This window comes from Mustela erminea, chromosome 6, assembly GCF_009829155.1.
Source record: "Mustela erminea isolate mMusErm1 chromosome 6, mMusErm1.Pri, whole genome shotgun sequence".
NCBI lineage: Eukaryota > Metazoa > Chordata > Mammalia > Carnivora > Mustelidae > Mustela > Mustela erminea.
Window position 1 is genome coordinate 138,520,912 of NC_045619.1, and position 13,402 is coordinate 138,534,313.

Sequence of the window (13,402 nt, forward strand, 5' to 3'; positions counted from 1 at the left end):
CTCTTCCCCCCTTTCCTCTTTCAACAGAAAGCTCCAGATCTAAATGAATCTGAAAACCAATAGTTTGGTCTATTTTGTAAACTACTAAGATTTCTCTATTTTTCTCACCTTTCTGTATTATCTGCGGAAAAACAGACAAATACATCCAAAACAAACAAACATTTTAAACACTTACTTCTTGTGCCAGGCTCTCTGGTCGCTATTTCTCAGATGTTCTCATGTAGGTGTTTTAACAAGTATGTGGAACAGGCATTAGGGTTTCTGTTTTACAGGGAACCTGATCATAGAGGAAGCAATCATTTTTCCTTTTCCTTTTTCTGTTCTAAGGTCACAGTAACAGCAAAACTAGGACTGGATTCAGCTGTTTTGTTTCAGAGAACGGAAAACTACACAAAGTTCCTCTATCTTTTTAATTCTAAAAAACTTCGGGGTTATATGGTCCTAAATGATGAGTAATAGTCCATATTCCTCCAGTCTGCATTTAACCTTTTTTAAAGCTTTATTTAAAAATAAATCTGCTTTCCCTGGAGAAAGATCTCTCCTATTATTATGCTTCTCATCGTCGTTTGGTTCATGTCTATCACCACACCACACAGGAATTGCAGCTCACGCCTGCATAGCACAAAGTGTGTTCCATATACAGGATGCACTTTGCTCTTTGAACTCTGGAAGTTGGGTGTGGGAGGTATTATCATTCCCAAATACTGGGGACCAGAAGGATTAAGTGGCTTGCCAAAAGTGAAAAGTTAGTAACTGATAGACCTGTAGGCCCCGACACTATACCCACCCTCCCTCCCACCATGCTGCTGAGTCTTTTGTTCTGGTAATGCTGGGGTCTTACATAGGGGTTGCTTCCTCACTTTCTCTGTAAATGTCTCTTAAGGTAAATGACATATACTAGTGAGATGGGTAGGGTTGGTGGTGGTTGTTTTTTAGAGAGGCAGAGAGAGGGGAGCAGGGGAGGTGAGGGCAGAGGGAGAGGGAGAGAGAGAGAATGTTAAGTAGGCTCCATGCAGCACTGAGCCTGACGTGGGGCTCGATCTCACGGCCTTGAGACCAGGAGCTGAGACAAAACCAAGACTTGGATTCTTAAACGACTGAGGACTTACGTGCCCCTAGCATTGGTTGTAAAACACTTTTTCTCCACGTAAGACTGACTAGCTGGACATCATGGTTGACTTCGGCCTCACCTCCATTCGACTAACCTGGCTGGGGTTCAGTTGAGTACTTCATCTTGAGTACCTCGTCAGGATAAAAGAATCAAGGCACAGTTTATTTATGTCCTACTTTTAAAAAAAGTTATGTATGTATGTATATATGATATGTTAAAAAAATAAGCAAACAAAATAGAGATACATTTTGTAAGTCCAATTAAAAATGGCATATATGTGCCCTGAAGACAAAGATATTTCATGAACTTGTGGAATTAATGAATGATTCAGAACCCGTTACCTCAGCTCCAAATTTTACCTTAGGGTACAATTAGGGTGACCATATTATCCAGAGCCACCTTTGAGTGTGAAAGTGGGAGCTGTTATTCACATCACAAAAGTGTGCACACGGGGACTGTCCTAGGCCAACCAGGACACATAGCAACCCTCCCTACAAATACTTAAAACGTCAGTTTCATTCTTAAAGAAGCTGAATAGGACTTAACCTAAGGATAATATTCAAGCAAGTACAAAAAAAGGTTAACGAGGATGCTAATAATAACGACACAGAAAACACCATCTCTAAATTAAAATTTCCCACCAGACTTCCATTTGCATTAACTTCATCCAAATGCCTACCAAAATAAAAACAAAGACATGTCCTGCATTCACAAAGCGACTGCTCATGTGTCCTTCCCAGAAACCAATAAACTAAATAAATGACTATTATTTGAATTACTTAACCCATACGACTAAGGCCATCTTTTAATGGCAGGAAGCCAAACTCTGGGGACAACATGAGCTTCTAAGGGTTAAAATAAAAGCACTGCACTTGAGAGGGAGCTGAGAATTGGGGCGCACAGAGCATTTACAGTGGATTACTAAGCTTCCCAATCCACCAAAGAGCAAAGTCCAGTAATAGAAGACTCCTTTGTAGCTAACTAAAAATACATTGTCAGTGGATTTGTCCAGTTTTATGTATAAGCAATACTGCTTTCACCTGAACTAATACTAGTAGTCATATAAGCCCCTTATTGCCATGTGCTGCATTTTTTTTGCTAATCTTCAAGGATTTAGCTTCTTTGCCACATACCTCAGGGCACCAACTGATAAAGCTCTAACTCTCCATTTTTCCAGGACACCAGCCGTGCGGCCTTGCAAAAAATGAAAATCGCTCAAGAGATTTAAAGGGGAAATTTATTTTTAAAATCCTGACTTGAAGCAAAGAGGTGGATTTTTAAAAAGCTTATCTATAAAGAATCAGTTTAAATTTAAATTCTATCTTGGAACTCTCTCATGCATTCCAGCTTTAAAGTTTATCTTCTGACAGGGACTTTCTGCAAAGGTAATGGGCAGCTTTGTCAATATAATCTGGCCAAGTTTTTATTTTCTATTTTTTTAACATTAAACTTCTTTCATTTAAAAAAAAAAATGTGTGGCTGATAGGGTGGCAGCAAGTTCAGCAAATGCCAGTTCAGATTCCCATCTATGCTAACGGGTCAGCAAAATATTCCCGAAATAGGGCTGCTGAAGAGCTAATAATTTTAATAAGCTAACATTCTGGATGCGGAATCATGATAACCAGTGAGCACCTTTTGTCTTTCTAAGCAATTAAGGTCTTTACATTAATTCTATTTAGAAACATGGTCTAAATACTGATAAGCTGTTTAAGACATTAAAAAGATAGTCCGGGGCGCCTGGGTGGTTCAGTGGGTTAGGTCTCTGCCTTCGGCTCGGGTCGTGCTCTCAGGGTCCTGGGATCGAGCCCTGCGTTGTGCTCTCTACTCGGCGGGGAGCCAGCTTCTCCCTCTCTCTCTGCCTGCATCTCTGCCTGCCTGTGATCTCTGTCTGTCAAATAATTGAATAAAATCTTAAAAAAAAAAAAAAAAAAAAGGAAGAAGAAGTTCTACGGTGTGGTCAAGTATGACAAGTGGAATCCAGCAAGGGCAACTAGAACAGAACGCAGGCTTTCACTAAGTTCATCTTCGTGGAGAGTTGCAGATGGCCTCTGGCAAATGTCTCTGAATTTAAACACACTCCTATAAACGTTACTGGTTTCCTCTTGGAACAGACAGTAATAAGAAACAGGAAGAGAGTATCTCTCCCTTTCTACTGGGCTATTGTATTGACTGAAAACCCTTCATTTCACTAGTTAATTATGAGAGCTGATGAGAAAAGACTGGGAATGAGAGTACTTGACTCCAAGCAGAGGGAAAAACAATGACAACCTTTTGTTAAAGGCACAAACCGGTACAACTATCCGTCATTCTCTAAAGAACAAACTGTTTAAATTCAATAAAAGATTATCTGAGGGCAAATGCTAAGGGATTTAAGGATAGATTAAAGAAATGTGAAACATTTTAATTGTTCTGATAACTGGTCATTAAAGCACAGAGGACCACGATTGCCCGCTCTTTGAAATACGGCGGCTGAAGAGGAGCTCTCTAAGGTCTCCTCAGGAACTACAATTTTCTAAAATCATGATGTTCACCTTACTCCGGAGTGTCAAACCACGTTTATCCCCTCATCAGCTCTGAGGTGACTGGCTGAGAAGGCCATTTTGGGTGACAGAGAACACAGGCTTCCCTCAGACGGAGCTGGGGCCACGTCCCAGCTCTACCACCCAGCAGCTACAGCAAGCTACTCGAACTTTCTGTGCAGTTTTTCAACTCAAAACAGCAGCCAACAGCACCAAACCTTTTTAGGTGTCGGGAGGATTAATTAATCGAATTCCGGCCCGGTCTGGTGCCCGTATGCACTAAGTAGCAGCTGCTAGAATCATTTGCTGTCTGGGTTAGTTCCTCCAACAGTGGACCTTAGCTCAAAATAACATTCATCGATCAAGAGGATAAAAATTAGGGGAATCCTTTACAGAATTTATGACCTTTCCATTACAAGCAAATCTCAATTATCTGTGGGTTGACCATTCATATCATTGTTTAGTTATAAGCAAATTCTGGAGAGTCATCTTAAATGACACCAACTGGTCTTTTTCTTGGAGAAGATATTAAACTATAGTTTTTAAGCAGAGTTAGCCATCCTTTATGATGATGCTGTCTCTTTCCGGTACTGAATGGGAAGAAGGAGACAGAAGGAAGGGAGCAGCGGGTCAGAGAGGTCCAAAGAAGCTGAGGAATAACTCGTTAAGTGGCAGAGCTAGAATTTAGTTCCAAGTCAGTCTGACTGCCAAAGCCCATGGTCTTCCTGGGCCAGCACTTTTTAGGCCTATTTATCCACAGTTGTGACATCATCATTTTGGGTATGACACTCTACCATGCCTTCCCAGATCATACTCAAGAGCATAAAAACCTATCTCCAAATCTAACGATTCAATTCCACTAACAAATAGTGAAGATATTTTCTTATTCAATTTTCTCACAGCAATCCTCCTTCCAAAAAAACACTTAAAATACCGAGAGGCAATGTGAATTAAAGTAGTCCTGTAACATTCCTCTCAACTTCAAAAACCCTCCGCTGATAAATTAGGTCACGTGGTACATACACCGCCCGACACAAGCACAAATGGGAAAGTGTAACTGATCTGAAAGGCACAGCTAGGTTTCTCGCCACTGAAGCGATCACGTCACGTTTGCGCCTGTTCAGCATTATTGCTCTTAATGTGTTGTCCATAAAAAGTTAGTTTGCTTCTATTTAAAAGACCAGACTCCTAACCTTGACTAGTGCATTACTCACCAGTGGATCATTACCTCCACTAGAAAAAATATTTTTCCTCCCGATGATGCAGCCGCTAAGTCAGGTGCCTGGCATACATTATTTCAACTAATCCTTTTTTATTTAACGTAGGCAAGTGTAGTGGCTAAGAAACATCAGTGATGGCATCTGAGAGCCTGGGTGGAAATCGCGGCTCCTGCTCAATCACTTCCAAGGCGTGTGATTGCGGACAACCTTATTCATTTCTCCAAGCCTCAGTTTCTCATCTTAAAATAAAAGCAATTATAGTATTTACCTTATAGAGGTGTGGTAAGAAATTAAACTTAATGTAGTGTTTACATGGTGTTGAGCATATCATAATTACTCAATAAATATTAACTATTAGTGTTTCCTGCTTTTCAATGAGTGTTACCACATCCCTACTTTAAAGATGGAGTGCCTAAGGAATAAAGAAACTAAAAAAAAAAAATGCCCTGGATCTCAACTCAGATTCGCTGGATTTCCGAGCCCAAGGCTCCTTGAACCTACCATGCAGATCCCCATCTAACTAATCTAACCATCTAAACTAATCTTTATTGGTTCTTGTATTGATAAATGTGGGTGTGGCTGGTAACAACTTCATAGGCAGGTTAAATAAATATGGGCAATTTTTTTTTTCTTTCATTAAAATACTGCCCTTGCTTGCTGATCTCGGTCAATGTCTCTGAGAGTTGCTCCTGTGAGCTGGTCAGGATGAGAAGGAAGAAGGACACGGTGGCCCTCATTTTTGTGACAAAAGACCTTTTCTCGGGGTAGCTAAGATGTGCCTTATGGTGATCCACAGATGTGTGAGGGAATTCTAAAGCCCCATGTAACCCAATTTCAGGTACACTTTCATTTACTTGTATGGCTTGATGCTCGGGGAGGAACAAGTGGAGTCGAAAGAGGCCAAGTCAAGGTTTACGTTAATATCTCAATTTCGATACCTTGTCAGTGGCATCTGCATGGGCTGAACTGGCCTTCATCCTCTACTCTCTCCATAAAGAGCTAAACTTTAAAAGAATGCCAAGGAAGGGGAAATACTTTTCTGACATTGATAAGCACAGATGACACACCCAGTCATATGTAAGTTGGCTAGTCTGGTCCAACGAAGCAGCAAACTCTAGGTTTCTATGTTTTATGGGCAGATTCAAAGCGACTTAAACACTTGCCTCCATCCAGCACGCTCTGGCATTTACTGGGCATTTACTCATGTGCCAAATACAGCACTGAGCGCCTCTCAGATGCGATCCCATTTATTACTCACAAAACTTGCCCGGTGTCGTACAACTAAAAATGTCAGGATGTGAACTCAGGTTTAACTCTAGAGACAAGACTGCTTATTCTTTTTGAAGACATTATAAGATACCCAGCTTTTATAAATTTTTATCTTTTGTCCTTCATCTGAGCCATCAGACATGGTTCAAGGACTTTCTGTTGGGTGTGATCTGGCAACTCATAACTGAGCCTTCCCCTCTGCCCGAGGTAGTCTGAGGGAATTCCCTTTCCCAAAGTCAGGTAGAAGCTGGGGGAAGGGGAGGACTGCTGTTACAAATCTAATCTGATGGGCTTTACTCAAATTCATAATGGCCGCTGAAACAACTCCCTTGACTTTCCGAAGTTAGGATGGTGTTGAAGGCAACAATACCCTGTTTGAGTTACTGCAGACTGAGGGCCCAGCTAGCTGCCAAGGTGCTGGGTCTGTGATGGGTAAGTGCTAATTGCTGCTGGGCAAGATCTCTAGCAGTCAACATTTCGAAACTGTGAGGAGTATCTCCGTGTCAGTGACCTGGCTTCTCCTGGCTGTGTGACCTTGATCTTGGACAAGTCATCCTCTCAGACTCACTTCCTCAACCACAAATGCCGGTAACAATACCTGTTGGACGTCAGGCACAGGTGTGTTGGGAGGAGAAAATAAGGAGCGTGCTAGTGCCAGGTGCACAAAAACACAAGAGAATGGTAAGATGATTTTAAAAATGGAAACAACAGTTGGGAGTTCCGTGTCTTGTTAACTTGCTGATGTTTAGTTATTAAAATCAGGATATCCATTCTACTTCTTTATATTGTAGAATAGCCAAGGGGGACAGAAAAAGCATAAAGTTAGGCAGAAAAATGTGAGAGTTGCCGTTATGGCTTGTCAGCTAAACTAATTTTTCTAGGTAAGTTTGAAATTCGAAATATTGCAGATGTACTGGTAACAGATGTGCCGTGTATCAAATACATCCTATTTACTATGTGGGAAAAAAATGACTGTGTGTTATTTTCCAGAAGGGTCTCAGAATCTGTGTGTATGACACCATGAATACTTGGGTACTTTTTCAGAAAGTTTAAAAGAAATGTTCAAACCAACCAGTCGACCACCATAATCCAAGGAACCATGAGCTGAAGAGCAAAGCCATAAAAGCACAGGTCACAATCTGGGCTCCAAGGCTTGAGGTCCCCGTTTCTACAAAACTGCGGGATATAGATCAGCTTCCTCGGCTGTACTCTGGGAGAGCCTGACTTACTAACATTGTAAAATATTTGGAATTATTTTCTGCCCACCAGCCAGGCTGCCCGATCAGCCTAGATACTCGGAAACATGTCCTAATCTTATTAAAGCAGAAAATAGAAGGATAAGAGACACTACAGAAAGGAGTAGACAGTCCTAACCTTAAACACTTAACAGACACGGCTCACCAAAAAGAGACACGAATCTTCCAGGAGGGACGCCACAGGCCTAGCCGTCCTCTGAAAACAGTGCCACAGTTCTGCATGCCCTGAGTAAGATGGATGCTTTTTGGGGGTATCTAATAATTTGGGCACAAACCACTGTGTGGCACCCTTGATAATTACACAACTATTATTTACAGTTGAAGGTGACCAATGTTTTCAACGGCCAGGGACTACTGAGTCTGTCTGCTCCCTAGAGGGTTAAGCTGCGCTATTAGTACCGGGAGGGGTGTGTGTGTGTGTGTGTGTGTGTGTTGGGGGGTGCTTGGTTACAAATGCGTGGGTCTCAGAATTAAAATGAAACCTCATCACCACATTACAAGGATCTTCCCGTCTGACCTGCGGGCAGTACTTGCCCGGAACACAGACAGGCCCTCGGGCTCCGTCTGCCTGCGTTTTGCCGCCCGCCGGGTGCGGACACGCCGGGGCTTACTTTTTCGTGCCTGTGCTTGTCCTTCTCCCGCTCCCTCTTCTCGCGCTCCCTCTTCTCGCGCTCCCTCTCTCTGTCTTTCTTCTCCTTCTCCTTCTCTTTCTCCTTCTTTTTCTTCTTCTCCTTTTTGTCCTTCTTCCGTTCTCTCTCCTTGGGCTTCTCTTTGTCTTCGAACAGTTTTTCCGGAAGCACCGACGACAGAGGAGGCAGCGCACTGGGGACCCTGGCGGCCGCCGCGGGGCTGAACAAGGGTAGCGGTGCATCCTTCGGGGGCAGCACCAGGGGCCCGGGGGCCACTCTGGGCCTCTCGTCCCGCCCCTTCTCTTTACCCTTCTCGCGGTCTCTCTTATCTTTATCCCTCCGGCCCCGGTCTCTGTCTTTCTTCTTGTCTTTATGCTTCTCTCTCTCCTTCCTCACCATTCCGTCTTTCAATCGCACTTTTGGATCAACATCCTCGAATTCTTTTATCTTCAACTTGTAGGGATCTGGCTCTTCGTCTTTAAGCAACTCCTTCCAGGGGTACTTGGTCTCCTTGCCGCCCTCCTTGTCCCTGTCCTTGTCCTTGTCCTTCCCCTTGTCCTTCTCCTTATTCTTCTCTTTGCTTTTGTCTCTCTCCCGCTCCTTATCTCGCTGCTTCTCTTTCTTCTTCATTTTGGTTTTCAGTTCCTTTTTCAACTTCTTCTTGACTTCCACGGAGGAAGGCAGCTTGGTTTTCTCCTCGTACACCTTGTGCAGCGGTTCGGGGGTGGGAGGAGAGACCGAAGGAGAAGAGATGTAGGGAAAGGGAGGAGGCATGGCGGGAGGGGCTCCCAGTTTTGCTTTCCGCACAACCTCGTCAATGGACGCGTCCATGGTCCACGAATTGTCAGAACTTGAAGTTCCGCCTGAAAGAGGCAGAGGAGTGGATCCTGACTTCGTGAAATTGTTGGAGGAGGTGGAAGCTTTTGGAGTCGTACATTCGGAACCTGAAATCCTCTTAGGGCTGGTAAAAATGTCTCCTTCGGATTCTGATCCAGAAGAAAATTCGAAAGGGTCTGGCTCCCGTTCGGCGCAAGCCCGTGCGATCACGGCGTTGATAGAGTCGTCGATTGTTCTATCCGTCACGACCGCCTTCTTCGGCTGGTTCTCGTTGTTGAGTTTCCCAGGATCTGGCAGGGTCTGTATCTGTTTTACCTGAATGGTGTCTTTACTCAGTTTTTCACTTATCATAGCTGAAGGAGTCCTGTTCGGTGTTTCCGGTCTGACAGGTACTTGGGGAGTATGAGTCATCACCTTGGGACTCTTGGGGCTTTTGGGGCTCTTGGAGCGACCAGGAGATTTCTTCTCTTTGGATATAGTTTTTGGTGACCGAATAGGACTTCCGACCATGGCTGGTGACTGCGTCGTTTTCGGTGATTTAGTTTTCTGTCCCGGAGAACTAGTTTTAGTCTTTGTTTTCGGTGTAAATGACTTTGTTTCTAACGGTTTTGTGATTGGCATTTGTGATTTTGCGACCGGTGCCAACATCGGTGGCTCCGGCGACGGAGGGGCTAGGTCTGCACTGTCCTGGGCGTGGACCGGAGAGAGCATCGGCGGAATCTTCTGGGTATTTATCGAGCTGAGGGGCTCTCGCGCTTCCAACACTACTACGTCCAGAGTGTCCCCCTTAGTGCTTAACAGCCGTGGTCGCTTGATGGCGGGCATTTCCTCAGCTTCGGGACTATCCAGCGGTCTCTTACCCAAGAAATTCTCATCATTAATAATTTCCTCCTCCTCCAGTTCATCATCTCCTTCCAAGGGAACCTGCATGGCTTCTGCGGACGTGCCGCCGTCAGTGGGCACCTGCTCCTCTTCTTCTTCTGGTAAAGGAAGAGGAAAGAGCTGTTAGTGTGATATACAGAAAGTCCTAACAAATAACAGCAATGGCTTCACACATGATGTCTAGGAAAGACAGGAATTTACTGACAGTGTTTAGAGGGGAAGGAAAGTGGCAGATCCTCAAGGATCGTCCAAACTCGCACACCACTGTTTCCTGAAGAGTGGCGATCAGGGACAGCAGATGTGGTTTGGCCCTATTTTCAGGATCTGGAGTCTGCTAAGTATTTCCCATTTGTCTCGTGCTTCCGTAATTATGTTCCTAACCTGACTCAGTACTGCCTTTCTTTTCCTTCTTCCTCTGTGTACAGGTGTGCATACGCACGCACCCCCCATGCCTCTAAAGATCATGAGATGGGTTCTTATAGGACGACAACCTCAGAAATGACAAGAAAGGATACATTTTTGAGGACTCATAACAAATGTTAATTCTTGGAGTTTAGCAAATGCAAGCCTCCAACCTGGATATAATTCATATACCACTTAAGCCTTCTGTTCTGCTTGCTCGACATCAGACACTTTGAGGCACAGTGTGGTGTGACGGCAAACACATAGGCTTTGGCATTACAGAGATGGTGTTTCTGCTGGCAACCTGGCACTTCAGCAACAGGCCTTCAGCACTCTCTTAACCCCTGGAGCCTGTTTCCGGACCTTTCGAAAAGGGCTAATATTACTGGGCCCGCCTACTTGACTGAGTTGCTTTAAGATCAGGGCGCCTGGGTGGCTCAGTGGGTTAAAGCCTCTGCCTTCGGTTCAGGTCATGATCCCAGGGTGCTGGGATCGAGCCCCGCATCAGGTTCTCTTCTCCGCAGGGAGCCTGCTTCCTCCTCTCTCTCTCTGCCTGCCTCTCGGCCTGCTTGTGAATCTCTGTCAAATAAATAAAATCTTTAAAAAAAAAAATCACATTATTTCTTTCTCCACATATTAACGAAGCATGCTACAGGTTAGCACGAAGACACAATTATGTGTACAGCACAGAGAAAGCGATTGGCACCATAAGACAGATAAAGAACTACAGCAGTTCAAAGCAGAAACCGATTACCACAGTATCAAAGATCTCGGGAAGGTTTCACTAATTAGGTAGCGTTTTGGGTATTTGGAGACTAGGAATGGCGAAGTACAGGATGAAGGAGCAGATGGCGAAGACAGGCAGGTGCGACACAGGAGCCAGGGAACAATTCGTCCGGCCAGCGGGCTGCGAGACAGTACGAAGTGAGCTTACTAAGGCTGCATCCAGATCCTAGAAGCTTTGAATTCCAGAAAGACAGAATGATCTTTATTCTACTGGTAGTTTGGACCTGGAGAAGATTTTTAGACAAGGAAGAAAAGTCGCAGGGTGTATGTCAGCAAATCCTTCTGGCAGGAACATACAGGACGGATGGAAGGTAATGCAATAACGGAGAGGTAACAAATTAGGGGCCACTGAAATGACGTAGGTAATTGACAGCAGGGTCTGAACTCGAAGAGCGGTAACACAAGGAAGAAGCAGTAGGGATACATGAGATTTTGAAGAGAGAACGAACGGACTCTAATACAGGATGAGCTCTAAGAGTGGGGAAAGGAGTCGAGCACCATCTCAAGGTTCTGCGCCGTGGCGAGGGAGTGTTGCAGTCATTAAGAGACGTAAAGTAAAGAAGGAAGATGGTTATTCATTAGCTCGAGCCCTAGACCTGGAGCGGGGCGGGCAGTGAGTGATGACCAGCACAGGACAAATGTGAGACATAAGGACTGTTAGTTAGCATGACTCGAGAATAACACTCTCAACCGTCCGGGCACCTAAGTGGAAACCTCATTCCAGACTCCTTCTTTCCTTTGTTTCTCCACCTCCGCATTGGGAACGCAGCCTCCACTGCCTGTCCTGTGCCGTGCCCTCCCCATCGCCACTACTGCTTGCCCGCAACTGCCCTCTGTACTTCTAACCAGTCTCTCGGCCTCCAGCTGCCACTTCCACATTGCCGTACGCTGATCTTCTGAAACCACAAATCCGAGCGTGTGATTCCCCATCTCAAGGACCTTCCACAGGTCCCTACGGGACTACTTTGCCAAAGGAATTCCTTGGAGCCCAAGGGTTCGGTGGAACCCCTTCGGAGGCACCGCACTGTGCAGACTGGGTCTCCTATTCTCTATCAAGTGGAATGCTTACCCCCAGGGTTACCTATTTTAACTGCTGAACTCCCGTTAGAGTAATCCCTCTGCCCTCTTTTTGTTGTGAGCCTAAAACAGGTTGAAAGCCTAAAATGTAAAATTAACCCAATGTTCCCAGCACCACCTACAGGGCCTGCCATCACCTGATTCCATTCGTAATTCACCTTCCCTTTCCCTGAGCTCTGAGCGCGCTGCCCTTCCAGCCACGCGGGCTGGTGTGCAGTTCCCCTAAGACACACTTCTGCGCCTCTGCACGTGCAGCTCCCTCCATCTGGAAGGCTCTGCCCCCCGACACTTGGGTAACTGTCTCTTCTTAGCCTCCAATCATGGTTCCATCTTCTGTGACACTTTCCATAACAACTAGAAATGGGCGCCCTCCCGCTTTGGGCTCTACCAGACTCTGGTTATATGAACAACAAGCAAGTCCAGAATATCTACTATCTGGCCTTTTACAGAAATGTCTTCAGATTCCTGTCCTAGATCTACTCTATTCAGAAAAACTGAACAGCCCCTTTCAACCCTGTCTTCATCAGAATGGCAAGACAGACCGCGACTCTGCTCAACCGCTAATAGGCAAACATCTGAAAAAATGGGAAGGAAGAGAGCTTTAGGATAGTCTCCAAGCCAACAAATAAAAAACTTTACAGTACTTATTACTGTTTTATTTCTAAATTCTAAAGAACCTCCTCCTACACGACAGGTTCCTAATCCTAACGACCAAAGCAGAAAGAGGAACCTTTAGTGTTCAAGCATGTCTTGTTCTCCTACCTCTGGAGGAGCCCTGGGCTAGATCGGCTCTGGGATGGGGTGTCCTCCCGAGAGGGCCTTGGGTGAATCCCCTGGGAGGGCAGAGGGATTACTCTAGCAGAAGCAATCCCTAGAAAAGGAGCTCCCGGGACCCACAGGAAGATACTTAGCTATACCTCCTCCCGATGAAAGGCCCGTGCTTTGCTTTTCTGAGCTAGAACAACTAATTAGAGTTCAATAGTCAAACTACCAAATAATAATACTGGTCCATAATAGATACACATTATAAAGTCAACCCTGCAATCCTTTTTGAGAACGTAACAAATAAAAAACACAAAACAACTCTCCTTGCCATAATCTCTGAAACCCTACATAACAGCTAAGTCCTGAATTAACACTCAGGTCAAGTGGGTTTCACCTCCAACATGTGGCCGAAGAACTCTATCCCGCACTGAAAGCAGGGCAGAGATGCTGGGGACACCGTGTGAGAACAGGTATTTTAGTAAGCGAAGCTCCTTGCTGCTAAAGGCGCGGTAAGGAATTACTAACAAAACTGGTATTTTCTATTCTGCCTGTGTTAAAATTTGGCTAATGTTAATGGTGATAAGACTTTTGATTTGATTATCCTTTGTGTAAGAACTGATTCAAAACTGTGATAGCTTTATAACTAATC

The 13,402-nt window shown here is 44.7% G+C and overlaps 1 protein-coding gene across 1 annotated transcript in view; it reads right to left on the reverse strand.

Moving 5' to 3' along the window:
- Positions 1-13,402, reverse strand: part of TAF3 (TATA-box binding protein associated factor 3) — a 174,651-nt gene that overhangs the window by 39,689 nt on the left and 121,560 nt on the right. Inside the window, exon 3 of the mRNA XM_032349786.1 lies at positions 7,987-9,821. Coding sequence (XP_032205677.1) covers positions 7,987-9,821 — 1,835 coding nt within the window. The remainder of the gene's footprint in view (positions 1-7,986; positions 9,822-13,402) is intronic.